The 26,432-nt window shown below is 38.9% G+C and overlaps 1 protein-coding gene across 1 annotated transcript in view; it reads left to right on the top strand.

Moving 5' to 3' along the window:
• Nucleotides 1–6,060: 6,060 nt before the first annotated feature.
• FAR2 (fatty acyl-CoA reductase 2) overlaps nt 6,061–26,432 on the top strand; it is a 51,487-nt gene continuing 31,115 nt past the window's right edge. The window contains exon 1 of the mRNA XM_065887185.1: nt 6,061–6,259. Coding sequence (XP_065743257.1) covers nt 6,071–6,259 — 189 coding nt within the window. The 5' untranslated portion in view covers nt 6,061–6,070. The remainder of the gene's footprint in view (nt 6,260–26,432) is intronic.

The following is a 26,432-nucleotide window of genomic DNA, read 5'->3' as shown; positions in this document are numbered from 1 at the left end:
TATATATAACCCCATATCTCCTCCCTCTTGTGTCTCCCACCCTCCCTATCCCACCCCTCTAGGTGGTCACAAAGCACCGAGCTGATCTCCCTGTGCTATGTGGCTAAATCCCACTAGCTATCTATTTTACATTTGGTAGTACATATATGTTCATGCCACTCTCTCACTTTGTCCCAGCTTACCATTCCCCCTCCCCATGTCCTCAAGTCCATTCTCTACGTCTGCGTCTTTATTCCTGTCCTGCCCCTAGGTTGTTCTTTTTTTTTTTTTTTCTTTAGATTCCATATATATGTGGTAGCATACGGTATTTGTTTTTCTCTTTCTGTACATTGAACTGCTTCCATCATGGAAGGGGCAGTATCTTGTTCTTACTAGAATAGACACTTTGGATATGGATTTGTTTTCCTTACATGAAATGCTTCTGCCAAAACTATCATGAGTAGACTTATAGAATGCCTTGTACACCGTCATGGTATTCCACACTGTATTGCTTCTGCTTAAGGAACTCATTTCCCAATAAATGAAGTGTGGCAATAGGCCCGTGTTTGTAGAATTCAGTGGTCTTGCCATGTTCTCCATCCTGAAGCACCTGTATTGATAGAATGGTAGAATGTCCTTTTGAAGACTCATTTACAGTGCCAACAAGGTGGAAAAACCTCACGGGGCTGTGGTAAGGTTTCCCAGAGGGATGTATATGCTCTAAATCAGCATCCAACATGTGGTGCTGTTTCTCCCATAGCCAGGATTCACAGGTCCAGGAATCAAGGGGTTGAAACCAGAGTGTCACCACTCACCATTACCCTTAGTGGCCCATGAGCAAAATTTTTACTTCCTGTCCTCATGACCTTTTGCTCTACTGACCTTTTGCTCTACATGACCTTTTGCTTACTGGTCCTCATGTCCTTTTGCTCTATGATATCCACACCTAACAGGGTGTAGCACACAGTAGGCAGTCAATACACCTACTTAATCAATTATGATGAAGTGATGGATTTAGGTCATATCTTTCTCCATTTTCATTTCTGTTAAATTTGGAGTTTTTTATGAAGACTTACTAAGGAGCTAAGCAGAAGCAAACTAGGAGGAATGTGATGAGGTGATTCCTAAATTTTGTTTTCTTAAGCCAGCCCGGACTATCCCTCCCCAGCTGGGATGATTTCCAAATTGGTTTCTCTTGACCATGGAGCGTTGCTAATTCAATTAGTGAGGCCTATGCCCCAACATCCCTGGACGTTATTATTCCTCCATCAAGAACTTAAAATTTCTCCCAGAAAAACTTTATATAAAAAGCCCACAGTGAAAGGTATCTAAGTTCATTGCTGAACTGCATAATTTGGTATATACTCAGGAAACCAAAGTAAAACGTAGAGCTCTCTGATGAAACCTTTTTTTTCACTAAGTACTTGACAAACAGATATGTGATTTATATATATGAAAGTTGGGATTAATAGTCTAATCTACAGCACAGAGACTAAAAGAAATTTGGTTAAATAAAAAGTGGGGAATCTTTATCTGGAGAAATCTTCCTGCATCTTCACTTTGAATTCTACCAAGATTCACCACATGTATAATTTGCTTGGGTAAACGTAGTTAATTATGAATGATTCAATATGGGTAAAATAAGATATGACAGTGGATTATATTTCTACTTAGCCTCACAAACAGATATTTAAGCTTTGAATCTTGACTTTTTAATAGGATGGACAGAATATTATAAACTGAGAATTTTAAAAAGTTCTAAACAGTGAGTCTCTGAAAAGGGAGGCAAGTTTTCCCCAAAAGCACATTGAGCAAAGTCTAGAAGCATTTAGTTTGTCACACCCTGCTGGGGAAAGAAGGATGTCATTACCATCGAGTGAATAGAGGCCAGGGTGCTGGTAAACACCGACATACATTGCCCTGGACAGTCCCTGCCACAAAGCTTTACCCATCCCAAAATGTTAATAGTGCCAAGACCACGAAACCTTCACAAAGTACGATTCCTGAGAGGTAAAGCACCTTTTTTCTTTTCTAAAAATGTTTTTCTCTCAAGGGCTACCAAGAAGTATGGATTGCCTACTTAAATGCTTGAATCTTAATTTTTTTATTTTCCAGAGGAGCCACCCAAAGAAGAATTAAAGTTCCCACATGCTTTACACCTGCAAGAAATGTATGCCTTGGCACAACTGTTGTGATTAAATTTTAACACCTGTTCTCTAGAAATTAGAACGGCCTCATTTCTAGAGAACAACAGGAGAGTGAACACTATCGAATTCCACTAATGACCATGGAAAACTGGCAATCTTAAGGAGAAAAGATGCTCCAGAATAGAAAGGAAGAATCTAAGCTGCATAAGGCCTGTTCACTACTAGTCCCAGTGCCTGGGTAGTGCCCAGCACACATAGACATTCATTAAAAATACATTGGCTGACTCTCACGGGTCCCATCTTTTTTTCCTTCAAGCCTCAGAGACCCTGCATTATACAGGATGGTTCAGAGATTGTCAAAGTAGTTTAGGCTTCTCACAGACCATATTAGGGGCATGAGGAATAGGAAACTGGGCTTTGCTCTCTGCATAAGTAATCTGAGACTTTATGAAAGGTAAGCCGTGATCCAGCCAGCTGTTCTAAACCTATTCTTCCTCCTAGAGTTGTATATCCTCCATTACTGAGTGTAAAATGATTTTAATTTTTGAAACACTTTAATTGTTCTAATGAATTATATTAAGGATTAACCATTCCTGGACCTTGCAAATCTATAACGTATAAAATGGGGTTTCCGGGGCCAAATTTCTTATGGGAGTTTCCGGGTCCAGGAACCAAGCCATGTCTTGAGAGTAGAAGCAAGAGTTTGACGAAACATCTCTGATGATGTTTTGATCTGAGGATGAGGACTTCTCTTTGACGTTTTCCAGAATCACTTGCCTTAATTAGAGTCCTGGCCACAACTCCCCTGCCACCTGCTCTTGACAATGGGTAGTGAATGCCAGGAGATACTGGCATATGTTTTGCTTTCCTCTCAGAGCACTCATTGTACTGTTCTGGTTTCTGTTGTGTTTGAGAAATACTTGGACTCCGACAGAGCAGGCACATTCCATTCTTTGGGGACACTTTAAGCCTTCCTTTGTCCCACAAGAAATTGGCTCATTAGAGATATGTAACCTGCTCTCTAAAATTTTTCATCACACATTGCAAAATTATCTGGGACCAAAAAATCTGAAGAGTATCTTTGCAGTTCTAGAAAATATAACTCCAGGAAAGCATGTGTTATTACAAAACAAGCATCTGACATCTTCAGAACCAATGAGGTTGGGAAGTCACCCTATCCAAACTCAGTTTCCCATCTGTATTTTCCTGCTAGCCATGCTCATTTATGCCTAATATTCTATTAAAGGAGGGTGGTGCCTAAACTTTTTGTTGTTGTTGTTGTTTTGTTTTTTTGCGGTATGCGGGTCTCTCACTGTTGTGGCCTCTCCCGTTACGGAGCACAGGCTCCGGACGCGCAGGCTCAGTGGCCATGTCTCACAGGCCCAGCCGCTCCGCGGCATGTGGGATCTTCCCAGACCAGGGCACGAACCCGTGTCCCTGCATCGGCAGGCGTACTCTCAACCACTGCGCCACCACGGAAGCCCCATTTTTATATATAAAGACGTTGGAAAGATTTACCATCGAGTAGAGTTGCATTTGGGGAAAACACTTTATTTGACTTGATGACAGTTATAAATCATCTCCTCATATTTCCAAAAGAGGGTATATAAAATGCATAAGACAGGACATTTAAAATAAAGCCTGTGTGCAGCAACAAAGACCCAACACAGCCAAAAATAAATAAATAAATAAACAAATTTATTTTAAAAAAATAAATAAATAACTGTCAAAAGAAAAAGCCAGGGCTTCCCTGGTGGCGCAGTGGTTGAGAGTCCGCCTGCTGATGCAGGGGACACGGGTTCATGCCTCGGTCCGGGAGGATCCCACATGCCGTGGAGCAGCTGGGCCCGTGAGCCATGGCCGCTGAGCCTGCGCGTCCAGAGCCTGTGCTCCGCAACGGGAGAGGCCACAACAGTGAGAGGTCCGCGTACCGCAAAAAAACAAAAAAAAAAAAGAAAGAAAAAGCCAGAAACCGTTAAGACGAAAAATGTGGAACCAGTGACCATATGAATAGACAATACTATAGGTAAGTTATATTTTTAACGGTTTCATATGTATTCACTCACATAATCCTTACCACAGCACTATTAAGTGGATACTTTAGTTATCCCCCGTTTACTGATGAACAAACTGCAGCATTGAAAGATTAATAATTTGCCTGAGATTATAGACCTAGTAAGTGGTAGAACTGGTATTTGATTTCAGTCTTGCTTAGAATCTGAGTGCTAAACTAGGATACTGTACTGCCTTCCAAACTTGGTGACACCACTTTTCTGAGCTTCAAGGCAGGCAAAGCAAAAATAATCAATACTTTTCCCAAGTGCTAAATTCTTGAGAAAATCATTAGATAGATTGTAATGTGAGTAACATTATATAACATGACAAAACATATCTTTCATTGCTCTTTTGCACAAGGTCCAAATGTGTTCTTCAAAATAATATTTCTCACATCAATCCTTAATAAAAGGGATTTAAACAACCAATGAAAATAGCTAACAGCTGAAACCCATAGTACTTCCTAGCGTATAGCACTGATAATTGTGATTTGTGTCGTTGATCCCTGTTTTATTTACATTTGTAACAGTTGTACTTAACTTGATTATGTATTTACTTATGTGTGTATCACTGGCCTCTTCTTCTAGAGTGGCAGCAAAGATCTGTTTGTCTTATTCAACCGTTTACCTTCAGAACTTAGCATAGAGTCTGGCATGGCAAGTGCGCAGAATTATTTGTTGAGTAAATCCATGAATGAATGAATCCTCCAAAGGCAAAGAGTTCTGCCCAAGAACGTAGCCTCAAGATACTCAAAGTATAAATTATGACTATAATTTTAAACTATAAATTATAATTAATTTATACATCAGGACTTTGAAAAATCATTTTTTGTTAAGTAGTCCCTGGAGTTGACTTGACTGGAGTGAAAAAGGCAGGGTGTTGGCTTTTTCACTTTTTTTTTTTTGTTCTTCTTTCAAGCTCTGATGTCAGGGCTGGTCCCTGGAGTTGTGTTCTGCAAGATCCACCCAAATCCCATCCACAAAGACAGCCAAAGACTTGCTGCAGGCAGCAAAGTCAGTGACAGAAAGGAAAGTCTGCTCCCACACTATGGCCTTGCCTCCTCCAAAGCTCCGCGGCTTCCAATCAACAATCTTGAGGCCAGGCTTAAAGACAAAACACTTCATGTTGCATGGGGTGTTTTTTCTTGGAAGTCACAGCATCCAAGTGCTGCATCTGACTTTCCACCACCAGATCTGCTCTTGGAAATGATTTTCTCTGAATAAAACTGCAACTGAAATACTAATTACATCATAATTTTAAAAATTTGATCCTGTTCTAATCTTTGGTTTCACAGATTTGGGGCTATTCCCAACCTTATCGTTTACATTCTCATAACACTGAATTCTTTGTATTATTCCCCCATACAGCATCCCACACCACACGTTGGACCTTTGCTTTTGATCTTTCTTTGGCCTGGAATGCCCTTACCTCAGCCCTTATCTCTTTTCAAGTTTGACCGCAGGTGTCACCACCTATAGGGGCCTTCCTGAAATTTCCAGATCCTGCTATGCACCCTTCCTCTGTGCTTTCTTTGGTTTTAGCATTACCATATTATATTTCATGGTCTCTAGGTATCTTTCTCCTCCATCAGACTACAAGCAATTCCTTGAGAGCAGGAACCATGTCTTACTCATTTCTTGTCCACAGTTCCTGGCATAACGTCTAGCAGGGAGAGAAATCTCAGTAAATATTGATTGAAATGAATTGTGTTGCCAATAAACCATGATGCTATCACTCTGTCTGAACTTTTCCTGCATTCAAAGCTCCTGGAAATACCAGCAACATTTTAAATGACTGCATTTTAGCACGACTGAGAATGTAATCTTTTGTTATTTTTCTTTCTTTTCAGGAACCTCTTTCCGAAGCTATAAAAGACAAAGGGAAGAGCCATGTCCATGATCGCAGATTTCTATGGTGGCAAGTCCATTCTCATTACTGGGGCCACAGGCTTCTTGGGCAAAGTGTTGATGGAGAAGCTATTTCGCACCAGCCCAGACCTGAGAGTCATTTACATCCTTGTGAGGCCCAAGGCTGGCCAGACCCTGCAGCAGAGGGTTTTCCAGATCCTAAATAGTAAGGTATGCCTTATGGGAAGAGCCTTAGGGCATGATGACTCATTACAATGTTCCCTTATAGCCCCAAACTGCAGGTGGGGGCCAGGATATCTGGGCATGTAGAGGAAAGGAGACAAAACAAGATAGCAAGGAGCAGCTCATGGAAATCTGTGGTGTTTTCCCATAAGAGGGGAAAGAGTGCTTAGACCCTGTCCAGAACAGGTGAGCAGGTAATCTATATTCTACAAATTACTGAGTAAGAATCAAAATGCTAAAGCTCGCAGAGTGGACTCGCCAGGCTTGAAATCTATCATGAGGTCATCCAAACTCTTCCCTAATTTTCATTTAAATTTAAGGTAGCTTTCCTCCAAATTTTTAGATAGCATATTGCATATTACATCATATCATATTATAAACAGATGTGATTACTAAGTAGCCATGTAGTAATACTTTCAGTTGTCTAAAAGCCACAAGTTGTATACTTTATCTATGATAACTTGATATCTCTATTATTCCATTATATTTCTATTATCCTGTAAGTTCTTCAAAGGGAAAATGAAACATATGTGTGAATGAGCATTTGGGTATCAAACTTTCTCACTCCCCTCCCCCCAAAATATGAATGTCATCTCATGTCTTAATTTATAAATTTGAAGGCGTTCATCTCAAACATATTATCAATCTTTTGTCACTTTATACCTCTTACCCTCCAGCTTGCAATGTTTAGAATAATAACAACAATGACCTCCTAGGATTGCCATGGGAATTAATTTAAATGTACGTGTCTTGTTCATAGACTCCTTTGGAAAGTACAAGGTCACTTAGGGTTGGCAAAAAGAAGATTTAAATAAGACATTTTTTTTACAAAGTCTCCTTTCCAGTGTTTAGGCATGCTAACATCTAATGGAGTTGTGTATCTGATAGCACAGCACATTATAGACACCCCGTAAGCTTGATGATTACATTTTATCTTCTGGCACCAGCATGAGATTTTGGTATAAACCATCATCAGGAGAATCACAAAAGCCTCTCCTGTATCTCATAGCTTAACTCAGCAGTGGGACAAATAATAATAGCTGGCACTTACTGGGTACTTAGTACATGGCAGACACTATTCAAATGAGCCTTACCTCATTGATTTTTCAACAACCCTGTGAAGTAAGAATTAATATCCAAATTTTACAGATGGATAAATGAGACCAGAAGTGTTAACTTTCCAAAGGTCACCCAGTTAGTAAATGAGAGAGTCAGACTTCAGACACCCACCCCCCAAGTCTGGCTCTAAGGCAAGCACACTTGCCTATACCCTACACTGCCTGCATTGTAAGTAATGGTTCTTAAGAATAAGAAAAAAAAGGCTGATGTGGCATAAAACCAAAATTGAGAAGAAACTCTCAGATCCTTCTTCATACAGCTTGCTCAGTTATACATCCCTAATGGACTGTTTTCATCATGTAGGAGACATGCCTCTTTAGCTTTGTAGCCAGCTTATGAATTTCTAGATAAATATTTTGGCAGAGAGTCTTGTGGTCAGCATAATTTTCGCCTATAGTTATATTCAATGCATTGTATTTGATAACACAGCAATAATTCTTTTGGTATGGAAATCTTGATTATACTATAAATAACTTATTTGTGAAACTGGCTTGCAAATCTCTACCTGTTTCCACTATTGGGCTGTTTACAACTGTCAGCTGTTGACTTTTATAAACAGTGGTCCTTAAACTGTGGTCTCCCAACCAGCAGCATCAATATCACCTGGGAGCTATCTGTTGCTATCAGATGGTGCTTAAGAGCATGGGCTTCAGAGGTAGATTGACCTGGGTTTGAATCTCAGCACTGCTAGTTATTAGCCATGGGACAGTGGGCAAGATACATACTCTACTGAGCCTCAGTTTCCTTATCTGTAAAATGGGATAATAATATCTTGCTCACATACATTTATGGCAATCTTTGGATGAGGAGAGCTGGCTCTCCCTGAAGCTCTCTTCCAAGATCGATGAAACTTATTTTCTGGAAACCCTCAGCAAAATTTTCTTTACATCTCATCAGCCTGGGTTAGGTTATATATCAACTTCTGAACCAACCTCTGTGGCCTGAGGTATGCCATGTACTGATTTGTTCAGAAACTTCAGGTCTAAGCCAATCACTGGCCGCCTGGAAATTCTCAATAATCTTACAGAGAATCTTAAATTAAGGATATAATCAATCATAATTTAATTAAGTTTATAGGGAGACCCAAGCTGACATATGGGTTAAAAAGGCAAAATAAAATTTCTCTGAGTTTTATTAATGTAAAATATAAAATAATCAGCTTTGTATTTTATCTAATCCAAAACATACCCATAAATTTGTCATCTCCAATGCAGAGGTAACTAAACTGGAGCTTGGTGGTATCTTAAAACCAAGAAAACTGCAGTCAGCAGCCATTTGCTAAATTCCTGGATGCTCAGGACTTTACATTTCTAGTCAGCAGCTGTCCTCCAGTTATAGTTTTAAAAATTCTTCTCCTGCTGGGAAAACTGGACAGCTACATGTAAAATAATGAAATTAGAACACTCCCAAACATCATACACAAAAATAAACTCAAAATGGATTAAAGACCTAAATGTAAGGCCAGACACTATAAAACTCTTAGGGGAAAACATAGGCAGCACACTCTATGACATAAATCACAGCAAGATCCTTTTTGACCCACCTCCTAGAGAAATGGAAATAAAAAGAAAAATAAACAAATGGGACCTAATGAAACTTAAAAGCTTTTGCACAGCAAAGAAAAGCATAAACTAGACAAAAAACAACCCTCAGAATGGGGGAAAATATTTGCAAATAAAGCAATTGACAAAGGATTAATCTCCAAAATTTACCAGCAGCTCATGCAGCTCAATATCAAAAAACAAACAACGCAATCCAAAAATGGTCTGAAGACCTAAATAGACATTTCTCCAAAGAAGATATACAGATGGCCAACAAATACATGAAAGGATGCTCAATATCACTAATCATTAGAGAAATGCAAATCAAAACTACAATGAGGTAGCACCTCACACCAGTCAGAATGGCCATCATCAAAAAATCTACAAACAATAAATGCTGGAAAGGGTGTGGAGAAAAGGGAACCCTCTTGCACTGTTGGTGGGAATGTAAATTGATACAGCCACTATGGAGAACAGTATGGAGGTTCCTTAAAAAACTAAAAATAGAACTACCATACGACCCAGCAATCCCACTACTGGCCATATACCCTGAGAAAACCATAATTCAAGAAGTCATGTACCACAATGTTCATCGCAGCTCTGTTTACAATAGCCAGGACATGGAAGCAACCTAAGTGTCCATTGACAGATGAATGGATAAAGAAGATGTAGCACATATATACAGTGGAGTATTACTCAGCCATAAAAGAAATGAAACTGAGTTGTTTGTAGTGAGGTGGATTGACCTAGAGTCTGTCATACAGAATGAAGGAAGGCAGAAGGAGAAAAACAAATACCGTATGCTAACACATATATATGGAATCTAAAAATAAATTTAAAAAATGGTTCTGAAGAACCTAGGGGCAGGACAGGAATAAAGATGCGGACGTAGAGAATGGACTTGAGGACATGGGGAGGGGGAAGGGTAAGCTGGGACGAAGTGAGAGTGGCATGGACATATATACACTACCAAATGTAAAACCGATAGCTAGTGGGAAGCAGCTGCATAGCACAGGGAGATCAGCTCGGTGATTTGTGACCACCTAGAGGCGTGGGATAGGGAGGGTGGGAGGTAGGCACAAGAGGGAGGGGATATGGGGATATATCTATATGTATAGCTGATTCACTTTGTTATAAAGCAGAAACTAACATACCATTGTAAAGCAATTATACTCCAATAAAGATGTTTAAAAAAAAAAAAGATAGCCCTAATAGAATCAAATCCAGCATACAAAATTAGCTTCGTACGAGCAGTCAGTCTCACCTATCTACCCCTTTGCTAAGCCTTCCTTCACATGAGTTCCTAAATTCAACCTCAGAATAAACAGTATTTTTCTTTTGTCATTAAAAATTTTTCCTTTTCATCAAAGAAACTTTGCTATTACAGTAACACTATTGAAGATATGTTTAAATGAGTATTTTAAAAGGGAACAATTACTATAGCACCAAAATGCTCAAGACATTGAAATATAGACATTTCTTCTTTAGTCTCTATTTCTGGTTTTTGCAGCAAAGGGATTAATTATACTTCCATAAATTTTGACTTATGTGGTCAGATAGAAAGACAGGGCCTGGGCTTCTTCATAAAAAGAGAATGATATAGTTTAATATTTTTGCAACGTTTCCTTTAAAAGTGAAACTATTCCATATGAAGTCTAGCTTTCCTCGATTTGGTTAGAATTTAGAGGGAAACGGTGCAAGTCGGTTATTCCAAACATGTAGGTCCCCACAACCAACTGTCCAACACAGGGTTATACTTAAAGGAATATACCCAGACATCTTTGGTTTCATAGTAATTCTGTCTGCTTTGATGCTTTCCTAATTTCAGATTCAGTGAGAAGAGTCTCAGGTTTGTCAAATAATACACCATTTGCTCAAAAGTATTTGATTTGCTGAAACCAATAACACATTTATTATCCCAATTTTTTCCCTTTAATTTTTTAAACTAAAGCCTTTTTGTTATTTCCTTCGTGTGTTCCCACTGTGTCTTCCACATCTGACACAGTGCTTGACACTTTGTAGGTAATCAACCAAATTTGTTCAATAAACAAGTTTAATGTACTCCAGTTCTTTAAGCCAGTCTTTACTTCTGTTGTATGACCACTCTCACCCTAGGTTCTTACTCAGAAGAGCTTTCCTGTTTGGGTTAGAGTTTCCTCTGGAAGGCCTCTGATTCTACAAATATTTATTAAATATCTTATATGAATCAAGATCCAGTCTAGATTCTGCCATTGAACTTTATTTTGACATGACAGAGTGATTTAAATGCCTCCAAGCCTTATTCCTAAGAAGGGTCTGGTATTACTTTTAGTCGGTACTTGCCTCCTGTCACACAAAACAATGCATGAATTCTAATCCACCTTAAGTAATACAGTGTGCTTGAAGGTAGATTAATGGTATCAGGTATAGGAGGCTTGGAAACTTTCTTTAAAACATAATGAATAAAAATGTTACCAGTTTGCCTTTGATTCCCACTGTGTCCCCAGGAAATATGATCAAGAGAACATCTGTTCTATTGATATCTATCTATCAAAATTCGTTCATCAGCTTCATTCCTTTCCTTTCACGGTATGGACAGCAACTACCTCTCACTTCCTGTTTCCATGCCTTCAGAGAGAGACAATTAAGTAGGAAATGCTTTGGAAAGAAGGTTATTTTTAATCCTTTGGCCACATAGAATTGGGACTCAAGAATCAGAACAGAGGATCAATTTCCTCACATATGCTAAGATCCTTAAGTATGTTCAGACCACTTAAAGGAACATATCAATTGAGGGAAATGTATCTGAATTAATGGCAGATCCTTGAGGACATTCTCACAAAGATAATTAAGGTGGCACTCTAAGAAAACAACCAGAGACATACATAAATAATGTGCAAATATATTTATTGAACATGTTTACTTTTAACGTTAAGTAAAAAAACCACTGTCTTTTGTAGTGAACAGCCAGAACAATAATCTTTTTCCAAAAGAATTTTCTAAATGCAATTACAATGAAGATGTTTATTTTTATAGTGGGAGAAAAAGCCCACTTTTTAAGATAGTAAATAAATAAGGCAGCAAAGCAATCACGAATTTCCAAAATTATGTCATCAGATATAAGTTGTTTACTTTTAGTTTAGAAACTTTATCAGAATTAAGTAGTTTGACTGAAGTGAGAGAGTAGCATTGACATATATACACTACTAAATGTAAAATAGATAGCTAGTGGGAAGCAGCTGCATAGCACAGGGAGATCAGCTAGGTGCTTTGTGACCACCTAGAGGGGTGGGATAGGGAGGGTGGGAGGGAGACGCAAGAGGGAGGAAATATGGGGTATATGTATACATATAGCCGATTCACTGTGTTATACAGCAGAAACTAATGCAACATTGTAAAGCAATTATACTCCAATAAAGATGTTAAAAAAATAAAATAAAAGTAAGACTCAAAAAAAAAGAGAAAGAAATATGATTCTAAGTCTATAAAATCGTTTTTAAGAAAACTCTCCTAATTTCTTTCACAAAATCTGAGAAGTTTCTACGGAGAATAAGCCAAATTTCCCATGTTGACATGTGAACATGCTAACCGCAGACCCACTTGTGGGTCCCCAGGCATCCCAAGCTGACTGCTTGGTCTCTTATTATGAAAAATGTGCTCATTTAAGTATGAACCAACAAGCTTTCTAGGTAGCAGAAACAATTTTCAGTGGTGAAATTGATATTTATTTTGCTATCTAAAATGCGGCTTTGCTTAAAGACATGATTCTTCCCCATGACAAGAGATAATTAGTTACAAATAAATCATTCAGTTATGAAGCTCAAAGTGTTGACAGCATTTTGAGACTCTTCAGTGCTTTAAAGATGTGTTCCTTTTGACAACAGTCATGTCCTATTTATATCCATTTAGGTTCTTAAGTTGGTCATAATCTACTCTGAATAACTCTTTAAGAAAACATCAAGAAGACAATATCCATACCTGAAAAATAAAACCACAAGTAGTTGAATTTATATTGAGTGAGGTAGTTAATTAAGACTGAGATCAGAATCTAAAAAAAAAAAAAAATTCATTGAGAGAATACAAGAAATGGTTAGGCATTCCCTCTTAAACTAGAGTAATCAGGTAAGGAAAGGGTTACAATAGATTGTGCTGGGTTTAGAATGCAGCATCTGAGAAGACCAGGCAAAATTCAAGGCTTCCAGGGAGGGACCATCCTGTATGATGTCACCCGGAAGCAGATTTATAAACAAAGGCAGAGCTTGGCAGGTTGCACTGGATATTTTAAGTCAACTTCTCTGGAAAAATGTGAATTACTCAATAAGCTCTCAGCTGCTCCTGAGATAAATCAACTTTGAAATACCCGGGAGAGTTTGGGGTAATGAATCATGCAGGGTCACACACGGGGCCCTCAGTTCATAGAACTGATTAGATTTAAGACAATAGAAGATAGCAACATTTTATGAAATAGTTTGTTGAATCATTTTGCAAGACTATCACTGTTTGGTAGTTTTTAGAAGACATTAGATCCCTAAGAGGAAAAATAATGCGTTTAAACAAATTAACTTTCAACTAAGTAACACCGGCAAAGAAAAGGCCAACACTTTGACATCACTGGAGTATTAAGAAGCACCCAACAGAAAAGTTATTCATTTTATGTAAAAGTTCATTGTTAATTTTCATAGACTTTTTTTTTTTCTTTCTTTTTTTGCGGTACGCGGGCCTCTCACCGTTGTGGCCCCTCCCGTCGCAGAGCACAGGCTCCGGACGCGCAGGCTCAGCAGCCATGGCTCACGGGCCCAGCCGCTCCGTGGCACGTAGGATCCTCCCAGACCGGGGCACAAACCCGTGTTCCCTGCATTGACAGGCGGACTCTCAACCACTGCGCCACCAGGGAAGCCCTTCGTAGACTCTTTTATAAGGAAGAAAAGCATTTTCATGTTTGGTTCAGGCTACCCTGTGTAAAAGCTGCTTGTCCACAACTTCCAAAAAAAGATGAATTTCTGATTGATATTAATAATTCTGTTAAATCTCCATATAAGGCAAAGGCAATTAGAACCAGAAGTTTGTATTTTAAATTCCCAAAGTCAGTTTTGTTCCATTACCACTTTTTACTTTTCCTAAGAAACTAATGATCCCACAGAAAAGCAAGAGGCTTTTATAAACTTGAGACAACTTGAGGGACTATTGCCAGGAATTAAAATTTCCCATGATTAACAAACACACTTTTGAAAGAGTATAACTGATTCTCAGTTTGACAGATACTCAACTCAGATTAGTTGAAGCATGTTAAGCCTCTCCCCTATGGGCCATTTCCTTCCTTTTAAGAAAAAAAAACAAACAAAAAAACTTTTAAAATTGATTTTGTCCTGGGGATATTCTTTAAAGTCCCAGAAACAGAAACAGTTTATTTCTCAATCTCTTGTTTTCTTTTACAGTACCATTCACTAGTTAATTCAATCCCTGGCATGATTTCACATGTCCAACTTCTTTCCTTCTTTTTAAATTTCTTCCAATCACATCAAGTCTTTTTCTCAAAAGCTTCACATTGCCTGTACTGATTTCCTTCAAAAACGTCACCAAACCACAGGATTCAACATGACTCTTGTCAACTAATTGGCACTCGCCACTGGCACTTGCCAGCTCCCTCTACACGGATTAAATCATGTGCTGCTGCAGCTGCTGACTTTCAACACCTGCCTGAAAGGTGTTCAGGGTGGAGAGCTGAAATGAGGCTCTCTGTGCTCTGGGAAAAACTGGCAGAACAGGTCTTCAGATAGTTAGATATTTTCAGGAGTTGATTTTATGAGCCCAATTCTTGTATCTCCTCATATCTAGAAAAACACTAAAATCCTTCATGGTGACATCTGTTCCTCATGACCAGCAGAAACCTTCTACAAAAAATATGTGCTTGAAGGGGAGCTTCAAGATGGCAGAAGAGTAAGATGCAGATATCACCTTCCTCCCCACAAATACATCAGAATTACATCTACATGTGGAACAACTCCTACAGAACACCAACTGAGTGCTGGCAGAAGACCTCAGACCTCCCAAAAGGCAAGAAACTCCCCCAAGTACCTGGGTAGGGCAAAAGAAAAGAATAAACAGAGACAAAAGAATAGGGATGGGACCTGCACCACTGGGAGGGAGCTGTGAAGGAGGAAAGGTTTCCACACACTAGAAGCCCCTTCGCGGGCGGAGACCATGGGTGGCAGACGGGGTAAGCTTCGGAGCCACGAAGGATAATGCAGCAATGAGGGTGTGGAGGGCAAAGCGGAGAGATTCCTGCACAGAGGATCGGTGCCGACCAGCACTCACCAGCCCAAGAGGCTTGTCTACTCACCCGCCGGGGCGGGCGGGGTTGGGAGCTGAGGCTCAGGCTTCGGAGGTCAGATCCCAGGGAGAGGACTGGAATTGGCTGTGTGAACACAGCCTGACGCGGGCTAGTGCACCACAGCTAGCCGGGAGGGAGTCCGGGAAAAAGTCTGGACCTGCCGAAGAGGCAAGAGACTTTTTCTTGCCTCTGTTTCCTGGTGCTCGAGGAGAGCGGATTAAGAGTGCTGCTTAAAGGAGCTCCAAAGACGGGCGTGAGCCACGGCTATCAGCGTGACCCCAGAGATGGGCATGAGACACTAAGCCTGCTGCTGCTGCCACCAAGAAGCCTGTGTGTGAGCACAGATCACTGTCCACACCTCCCCTCCCGGGAGCCTGTGCAGCCCACCACTGCCAGGGTCCCGTGATCCAGGGACAACTTCCCCGGGAGAATGCACGGTGAGCCTCAGGCTGCTGCAACATCTCACCAGCCTCTGCCACCACAGGCTCACCCCACACACCGTACCCCCCCAGCCCCTGGCCTGAATAAGCCAGAGCCCCCGAATCAGCTGCTCCTTTAACCCTGTCCTGTATGAGTGAAGAATAGATGTCTACATGCAGACGTGGTGCTAAATCCAAAGCTGAACCCTGGGAGCTGTGTGAACAAAGAAGAGAAAGGGAAATCTCTCCCAGCAGCCTCAGGAGCAGTGGATTAAATCTCCACAATCAACCTGATATACCCTTTATCTCTGGAATACCTGAATAGACAACGGATCATCCCAAATTCAGGAGGTGGACGTTGGGAACAATGATATATATATTTTTTTTCTTTTCCCCTTTTTCTCTTTTTGTGAGTGTGTATGTGTACACTTCTGTGTGTGATTTTGTCTGTATTGCTTTGCTTTTACCATTTGTTCTAGGGTTCTCTCTGTCCTTTTTTTTTTCTTTGTTTTTTTAGTATAATTTTTAGTGCTTGTTATCATTGGTGTATTTGTTTTTTGGTTTGGTTGCTCTCTTCTTTCATTCTTTTTTTTTTAATTACTTAAAAAAATTTTTTAATAATTATTTTTTATATTAATAACTTTATCTATTTTATTTTATCTTCTTCTTTCTTTCTTTCTTTTTCTCCCTTTTATTGTGCACCATGTGGATGACAGGCTGCTGGTGCTCCAGCCAGGTGTCAGGGCTGTGCCTCTGAAGTGGGAGAGCCAAGTTCAGGACATTGGTCCACATGACCAGTATCATGTCCACAAGACCAATATTATGTGGTCCAGCTCCACATAATATCAAACGGCGAAAATCTCCAGTGATCTCCATCTCAATGCCAAGACCCAGCTCCACTCAACGACCAGCAAGCTACAGTGCTGGACACCCTATGCCAAACAATTAGCAAGACAGGAGCACATTCCCACCCATTAGCAGAGAGGCTGCCTAAAATCATAATAAGGCCACAGATACCCCAAAACACACCACCAGACGTGGACCTGCCCACCAGAAAGACAAGGTCCAGCCTCATCCACCAAAACACAGGCACTAGTCCCCTCCACCAGGAAGCCTACAAAACCCACTGAACCAACCATAGCCACTGGGGACACCAAAAAACAATGGGAACTATGAACCTGCACCCTGCGAAAAGGAGACCCCAAACACAGTAAGTTAAGCAAAATGAGAAGACAGAAAAACACACAGCAGGTGAAGGAGCAAGGTAAAAACCCACCAGACCAAACAACTGAAGACGAAATAGGCAGTCTAACTGAAAAGGAATTCAGAATAATGACAGTAAAGATGATCCAAAATCTTTGAAATAGAATGGAGAAAATACGAGAAACATTTAACAAGGACCTAGAAGAACTAAAGACCAAAGAAACAGTGATAAACAACACAATAAATGAAATTACAAATTCTCTAGAAGGGGTCAATAGCAGAATAAGTGAGGCAGAAGAACAGATAAGTAATCTGGAAGATAAAATAGTGGAAATTCTGCACAGCAGAATAAAGAGAAAGAAATAATAAAGAAATAAAGAAATTTGCACAGCAGAATAAAGAAAAAAATGGAAAGAACTGAGGCCAGTCTCAGAGACCTCTGAGACAACATTAAATGTACCAACATTCGAATTATAGGGGTCCCAGAAGAAGAAGAAAAAAAACAAAGGGACTGAGAAAATATTTGAAGAGATTATAGTTTAAAACTTCCCTAATATGGGAAAGGAAATAGTTAATCAAGTCCAGGAAGCACAGAGAGTCCCATACAGGATAAATCCAAGGAGAAACATGCCAAGACACATATTAATCAAACTATCAAAAACTAAATACAAAGAAAAAATTTTAAAAGCAGCAAGGGAAAGACAACAAATAGCACACAAGGGAATCCCCATAAGGTTAAGAGCCGATCTTTCAGCAGAATCTCTCCAAGCTCGAAGGGAGTGGCAGGACATATTTAAAGTGATGAATGGGAAAAACCTACAACCAAGATTACTCTACCCAGCAAGGATCGCATTCACATTTGACAGAGAAATTTAAACCTTTACAGACAAGCAAAAGCTAAGAGAATTCAGCACCATGAAACCAGCTTTACAACAAATGCTAAAGGAACTTCAATAGGCAGGAAGACAAGGGAAGGAAAAGGCCTACAATAACAAACTGAAAACGATTAAGAAAATGGTAATAGGAACATACATATCAATAATTACCTTAAATGAAAATGGATTAAATGCTCCAAACAAAAGACATAGACTGGCTGAATGGATACAAAAACAAGACCTGTATATATGCTATCTACAAGAGACCCACTTCAGACCTAGGGACACATACAGAATGAAAGTGAGGGGATGGAAAAAGATATTCCTTACAAATGGAAAACAAAAGAAAGCTGGAGTAGCAATTCTCATATCAGACAAAATAGACTTTAAAACAGACTGTTACAAGAGACAAAGAAGGACATTACATAATCAAGGGATTGATCCAAGAAGAAGATATAACAATTGTAAATATTTATGCACCCAACATAGGAGCACCTCAATACATAAGGCAAATACCGACAGCCATAAAATGGGAAATCGACAGTAACACATTCATAGTAGGGGACTTTAACACCCCACTTTCACCAATGGACAGATCATCCAAAATGAAAATAAATAAGGACACACAAGCTTTTAATGATACATTAAACAAGATGGACTTAATTGATATGTATAGGACATTCCATCCAAAAACATCAGAATACACTTTCTTCTCAAGTGCTCATGGAACATTCTCCAGGATAGATCATATCTTGGGTCAGAAATCAAGCCTTGGTAAATTTAAGAAAATTGAAATCATATCAAGTGTCTTTTCCGACCACAGTGCTGTAAGACTAGATATCAATTACAGGAAAAAATCTGTTAAAAATACAAACACCTGGAGGCTAAACAATAAACTGCTTAATAACCAAGAGATCACTCAAGAAATCAAAGAGGAAATCAAAAAATACCTAGAAGCAAATAACAATGAAAACACAACAACCCCAAACCCATGGGATGCAGCAAAAGCAGTTCTAAAAGGGAAGTTTATAGCAATACAATCCTACCTTAAGAAACAAGAAACATCTCAAATAAACAACTTAACCTTACACCTAAAGCAATCAGAAAAAGAAGAACAAAAAAAACCCAAAGTTAGCAGAAGGAAAGAAATAATAAGTATCACATCAGAAATGAAGGAAATGATAGCAAAGATCAATAAAACTAAAGGCTGGTTCTTTGAGAAGATAAACAAAATTGATAAACCATTAGCCAGACTCACCAAGAAAAAGAGGAGAAGACTGTAATCAATAGAATTAGAAATGAAAAAGGAGAAGTAGCAACTGACACTGCAGAAATACAAAGGATCATGAGAGATTACTACAAGTAACTCTATGCCAATAAAATGTACAGCCTGAAAGAAATGGACAAATTCTTAGAAATGCACAGCCTTCCAAGACTGAACCAGAAAGAAATAGAAAATATGAACAGACCAATCACAAGCACTGAAATTGAAACTGTGATTAAAATTCTTCCAACAAACAAAAGCTCAGGACCAGATGGCTTCACAGGCGAATTCTACCAAACATTTAGAGAAGAGCTAACACCTATCCTTCTCAAACTCTTCCAAAATATAGCAGAGGGGGGAACATTCCCAAACTCATTCTACAAGGCCACCATCACCCTGATACCAAAACCAGACAAAGATGTCACAAAGAAAGAAAACTACAGGCCAATATCACTGATGAACATAGATGCAAAAATCCTCAACAAAATACTGGTAAACAGAATCCAACAACACATTAAAAGGATCATACACCATGATCAAGTGTGGTTTATCCCAGGAATGCAAGGATTCTTCAATATAAGCAAATCAATCAATGTGATACACCATATTAACAAATTGAAGGAGAAAAACCATATGATCATCTCAATAGAAGCAGAGAAAGCTTTTGACAAAATTCAACACCCATTTATGATAAAAACCCTCCAGAAAGTAGGCATAGATGGAACTCACCTCAACATAATAAAGGCCATATATGACAAACCCACAGCCAACATTGTCCTCAGTGGTGAAAAACTGAAACCATTTCCACTAAGATCAGGAACAAGACAAGGTTGTCCACTCTCGCCACTATTATTCAACATAGCTTTGGAAGTTTTAGCCACATCAATCAGAGAAGAAAAAGAAATAAAAGGAATCCAAATCGGAAAAGAAGTAAAGCTGTCACTGCAGATGACATGATACTATACATATAGAATCCTAAAGATGCTACCAGAAAACTACTAGAGCTAATCAATGAATTTGGTAAAGTAGCAGGATACAAAATTAATGCACAGAAATCTCTGACATTCCTATACACTAATGATGAAAAATCTGAAAGTGAAATTAAGAAAACACTCCCATTTACCATTGCAACAGAAAGAATAATATATCTAGGAATAAACCTACCTAAGGAGACAAAAGACCTGTATGTAGAGAATTATAAGACACTGATGAAAGAAATTAAAGATGACACAAATAGATGGAGAGATATAGAATGTTCTTGGATTGGAAGAATCAACATTGTGAAAATAACTCTACCACCCAAAGCAATCTACAGAGTCAATGTAATCCCTATCAAACTATCACTGGCATTTTTCACAAAACTAGAACAAAAAATCTCACAATTTGTATGGAAACATAAAAGACCCTGAATAGCCAAAGCAATCTTGAGAAAGAAAAATGGAGCTGGAGCAATCAGGCTCCCTGACTTCAGACTATACTACAAAGCTACAGTAATCAAGACAGTATGGTACTGGCAAAAAAAAGAAATACAGATCAATGGAACAGGATAGAAAGCCCAGACATAAACCCATGCACATATGGTCACCTTACCTTTGATAAAGGAGGCAAGAATATACAGTGGAGAAAAGACAGCCTCTTCAGTACATGATGCTGGGAAAACTGGACAGCTACATGTAAAAGAATGAAATTAGAACACTCTGTAACACCATACACAAAAATAAACTCAAAATGGATTAAAGACCTAAATGTAAGGCCAGACACTATTAAAGTCTTAGAGAAAAACATAGGCAGAACACTCCATGGCATAAATCACAGCAAGATCTTTTTTGACCCACCTCCTAGAGAAATGGAAATAATAACAAAAATAAACAGATGGGACCTAATGAAACTTAAAAGCTTTTGCACAGCAAAGGAAACCATAAACAATACGAAAAGACAGCCCTCAGAATGGGAGAAAATATTTGCAAATGAAACAACTGACAAGGGATTAATCTCCAATATTTACCAGTAGCTCATGCAGCTCAATATCAGGAGAACAAAAGGCTCAATCCAAAAATGGGCAGAAGACCTGGTGGACAGTTCTCCAAAGAAGATAAACCAATTGCCAACAAACACATGAAAGGATGCTCAACATCACTGATCATTAGAGAATTTCAAATCAAAACTACAATGAGATATCATCTCACACTGGTCAGAATGGCCATCATCAAAAAATCTACAAACAGTAAATGCTGGAGAGGGTATGGAGAAAGGGGATCCCTCTTGCACTGTTGGTGACACTGTAAATTGATGCAGCCACTGGGGAAAACCTTATGGAGGTTCCTTGAAAATGTACAAATGGAACTACCATGCAACCCAGCAATCCCACTGCTGGGCATATACCCTGACAAAACCATAATTCAAAAAGAGTCATGTACCACAGTGTTCATTTCAGCTCTATTTACAATAGCCAGGACATGGAAGCTATTGTGTCTATCGACAGATGAATGGATAAAGAAGGTGTGGCACATATATACAATGCAATATTACTCAGCCATAAAAAGAAACGAAATTGATTTTTTTGTGGTGAGGTGGATGGACCTGGAGTCTGTCATGCAGAGTGAAGTAAGTCAGAGAGAGAAAGATAAATACCGTATGCTGACACATATATATGGAATCTAAAAAACAAATAAAAAATGGTCATGAGGAAGCTAGGGGCAAGACAGGAATAAAGACGCAGACCTACTAGAGGTGGACTTGAGGATACAGGGAGGGGGAAGGGTAAGCTGGGACAGAATGAGAGAGTGGCATGGACATATATACACTACCAAACGTAAAATAGCTAGTGGGAAGGAGCCACATAGCACAGGGAGATCAGCTTAGTGCTTTGTGACCACCTAGAGAGGTGGGATAGGGAGGGTGAGAGGGAGGGAGACGCAAGAGGAAAGAGATATGGGAACATATGTACATGTATAACTGATTCACTTTATTTTAAAGCAGAAACTAACACACCATTGTAAAGCAATTATACTCCAATAAAGATGTTTTAAAAAAATATATGTGCTTGATTGCATGTACTCCCCCTTCACCGAAATCACATATATACTGAACTTCCCCCCTACCTCTTTGCAGCAGTTTGTCAGAACTATCTGTGGTGCTGTCTACTGGACTGGAGTCCTCATTTTGCCCCAAATAAAACTTAACTCGCAGCTCTCACTGTGTATTTTTTTGTTAAGTCGACACTCTGGAATATATTCGGTTTTCAGAGGTATCAGGATCACATGGTATAATCAGAAACCTTGGGATGACGCACAAATACACACATAGCTGTCTGATTAGCAGCTTTTGCAAATGGAGTATTTCTGCGGAAGCAGAAAGGAAGTTTTCCTATTATTAGAAACATACTAAGTGGTAGCCACTATGCTAGGCATCTGACTTTTATTACCCTATTTAATCCTCACAAAACTCTGTGGTATGCCTTATTGCTACCTCACAGATGAGAAATTACTCCAAGAAAGTTGTCACCTATCCAAGGAAGTACCAAGGTAGTGAAAAAGCAGACTGTAAATGCAGTTCTCTTATCTCCAATGCCCATGTTTTCCCCACTGAATTGCATTGCTACCCTTAGGAAATTGCTTCCTTTAACCAGGTACTTATTCTCAAAGAACTCTGTGAAGCAGGCGTTTGGCATGGGAACAGAGCATTAACAAGATGATGAACTGTGTCACCTCTAGCATTTATTATAGATTCTTATGTAAAGTGAACTATAATTTTGTTAAATGCAAAATTGTTTTCAAGAATAGCAGAATAGGTATGATATACAGGACAGTTGTTAATAGAGTAATTCCTAAGGGTTCTTATCACAAGGAGAACATTTTTTCCTTTTTTTCATTCTTTTCTTTTTATTGTATCTATATGAGAAGATGGATATTAGCTGAACCTATTGTGGTAATCATTTCACAATATATGTAAATCATGCTGTACCTCTTAAGCTTATACAGTAACGTATTCCAATTATTTCTTAATAAAACTGTGGGAAAAAAAGAAAAGTAGAAAAAAAAGAATAGCAGAATACATGCTGAATTATTAGTTCTCTGAGATCACAGAATGAGACAGTCCTTTGATTGACATTTTAGATAAATATGCAGATGAAGACACGGAGGCCCCACGAGGTGAGTAACTTACCCCAGTCACACAGTTAGTAAATGGCAGAAGTAGGCCTCAGACCCTGGCCTTCCTGACTCCAAAGAGCCTGGGATCTTTCTAATACACCAATGGTTCACACCTTCAGTGTGTATCAGACTCATTATAGAGCTTGTACAAACTCCAGGCAGCCAAGCTTCAGGTCAGAACTCAGTCAGAATCTCTAGGGTCAGTACATCTGGGTTTTTTGTCTTTTTAAACAACTTCTCAAGCAACCCTACTGTATGCAAAAATGTGACAAACTAGTACTACACCAGACTGCCTTATGGTTCTATAGAGTGGTCCTCACTAAAGCAGTAAAAACTTCTAGGTTAATTCTTCATTATCTTACGGAAGTTAGTAGTGAACTAGCAAAATCCTAACGTTTTGTGAATTTTGTGAATCTTTACATTAGGTATGATGGGTTTTTGCCTTAATTTACATGCACTTATTTGTATTTAATTGTTCTCAACTTAGATTATATATAGCCTTTCTTAATGTCTTTCTTGTTCAAGAGCTAACCTGCAAAATTCGTTGATTTGCTTTTACTCAGCACTCTAAAATTTCTATGATAAATGTTACAGGCTCTCTTTTTCATTGGGATGCCAGATATTCCATAGAGATTGCACTTTAGTTTAAGGGATCTAACTTTTTTTTTCACAAAATAAAAATACTAAGCAAATTTTGGTTGGTTATTGTGACTAAATAATACAATTATATTTGAAGAGAGGGAATCAGTAAACTGAATAAAGATCAAAGACTCTCATGATTAGAAAGGAATGATTACATTTAATAGCCGTCAGGAGGTAGTGACTCCTAGATGCCTCCCAAGTTAGGTCATGTGGATAACAAATTGACTGTAGAAGTCCAAGTGCAGGGCCTGTACATTGTTTCAAAAGCATTATATAAATGTCATGCCCTCCACTCCTTGCCCAATTCCTGCTTCTAATAAAAATGCAGTCTTAGTCTCTGGCCACAGAAGTCATACCTAAGGAGTTTATTGAATCCAAAATGTTCTCTTTCTGTCAATTTTCTTACTTAGGATTTTCAAAGTTTCTCTCTTGCCTCTGAGCTATAAGTAGCTATTGCCATAATAGTCTCTCATGTTTAAAAAATAAATTGAAAGAGAGAGAAATACTTGCCTGTATAATGTCAAATCAATGGAAGACTCCTAAACCTTCCAAGAAAAATGTATTGCTTTGTTATCAGTTTGAAATGCTTAGATCACCTCACAGCTGTTATCTTTCAGTGACCACAGAAATGTGTCTTCCTCCTGTCAAGAACATGGTTTCCTAAAATGGAAAAGCAGCAGTCCTGAGTGTTCAAAAATAGCAAGTAGTTATTCAACGCTTTACCATCTCAGTCCTATGCCATTAAATAATATATGAGAAGGAAAATTATAAACTCTTAGAATCTAAAATAATTATATTAAGTTCTTTATTGGTGGGCCTTCACTAAAATTTTTGAAATTTTATTTTTTAGCTCATTTTTATTCCACGTATTTTTTCTTGCCTTTAATAAATGTCTTATCCAAAAAAAAAAAAAAACTTTCAGAAGGGCTGGTATCTATTGAGGATCCATTTGCATCATTTCATCTGTCATTTAGTCTTGTCATTATTACAAAAGAAAAGAGTCTGCTCTGAGCCTTTCCATGCCCCCTCCCACCTTGGCAGTTAATACAGAGGACCCAAGGGAACACTGTGTCTTCTTTCAGCAGTAGTTACCTGCTATCTTTTATTCCACCAATACAAAAGAGCTGGTAACCAATTTCAGGAATCAAGCTCCCATTTATGGTTCTATTACTATTCTTACAGTAATTAATTTCAATTTAACAAGCGAAATTTGAGTCATTTCAATGAACTGGGTGCTGTCAAGGATAAAGAGATATAAGAGAATCAAGGAGTTTACAAGCCAGAGGGTGAAATTTAAGCCCAGAATTTTAAAATGGACATGAAATTTTGGAGTCACTGTTTCTCTAAGTATGGACCTGGACCATCAGACCTATCTGTGGAGATGGTTAAGAAATACAATTCTTGGGTTACATATCAAACCTACTGAGTCAAGGTCTCTGAGGGTGGAGTAAGGACATCATCTTTAATTGGTCCCTAGATTTTTCTTATGCCAACACAGTTTGAAAACCACTGATGTCTTGTAATTGCCCTGGGCAGTTAAAAAGGGAAATGAGTCATACAGAATTGTTCATCAGTTATTTAACAGTCCAACTAGAGAAGTTCTCATCTTGGGTTCAGTTAAAATCAACTATGAAACTATGTGAAATGCAAACTCCTGGGCATGCCCCAGTGATTTCTTACTTGGTGATGATGGAATGGGGTCCAGGAATATACATTTTTAAGATGCATACTAGTGATTTATCTTTTATTTATTTATTTGTTTGTTTGTTTGTTTATTTATTTATGGCTGCGTTGGGTCTTCTTGCATACTAGTGATTTCAATGCAGTTCACTTGGGGGATAACACTTTGAAAGGCACTGACCTGTTACATGGCAGTTGGCTGTAATCTCTAGCACTCTATTTAGGATGTACCAACATTTAAGGAGAATTATTTTGTTAGAAGCTACAGCTGTATGCTGAGACTCCAGACAAAGCAAGTCATATTATTAGGCCTGGCTAATATAGTAAAATGGGACCCTAATTTAGCACTGTGGTTTGAGTTGATGCAGCCAATTTATTTATTTATTTCAGCTGATTGTAATCAATCCCACCTAGATCAGAAAACTTAAACTTCTTTTTTTTTTGCGGTACGTGGGCCTCTCACTGTTGTGGCCTCTCCCGTTGCGGAGCACAGGCTCCGGACGCGCAGGCTTAGAGGCCATGGCTCACGGGCCCAGCCGCTCCGCGGCATGTGGGATCCTCCCGGACCGGGGCACGAACCCGTGTCCCCTGCATCGGCAGCCGGACTCTCAACCACTGCGCCACCAGGGAAACCCTTAAACTTTTTTTTAAATTACACTATGTTCACTCAGATATCCCCTCTCATTTGAAAATATAAATCCATAAATAGGGTGTAGATTGGGACATTGTTTCCCAAAATAGTAATTATCTCCTAAAATAGTAATGCTGTAAATGTATTTTGGTGCTGTTCAACATTGCACAGGTGGTCTGAAAGTATAATACAGTATAACAATAGCCTCTGCCTTTTAAAGTCATAAAAACCAAAGGCAACAGAAAATCTATGTATGGCATCTTACATCATCCATGAGCAGCCCCATTGCCAGAAGGATGGACACAGGTCATTTTCCACGTCTTGCT

Source organism: Phocoena phocoena, chromosome 11 (assembly GCF_963924675.1).
Source record: "Phocoena phocoena chromosome 11, mPhoPho1.1, whole genome shotgun sequence".
Classification (NCBI taxonomy): Eukaryota; Metazoa; Chordata; class Mammalia; order Artiodactyla; family Phocoenidae; genus Phocoena; species Phocoena phocoena.
Note: the sequence above shows the minus strand (reverse complement) of the source record. Positions and strands in the feature narration are given on the sequence as shown.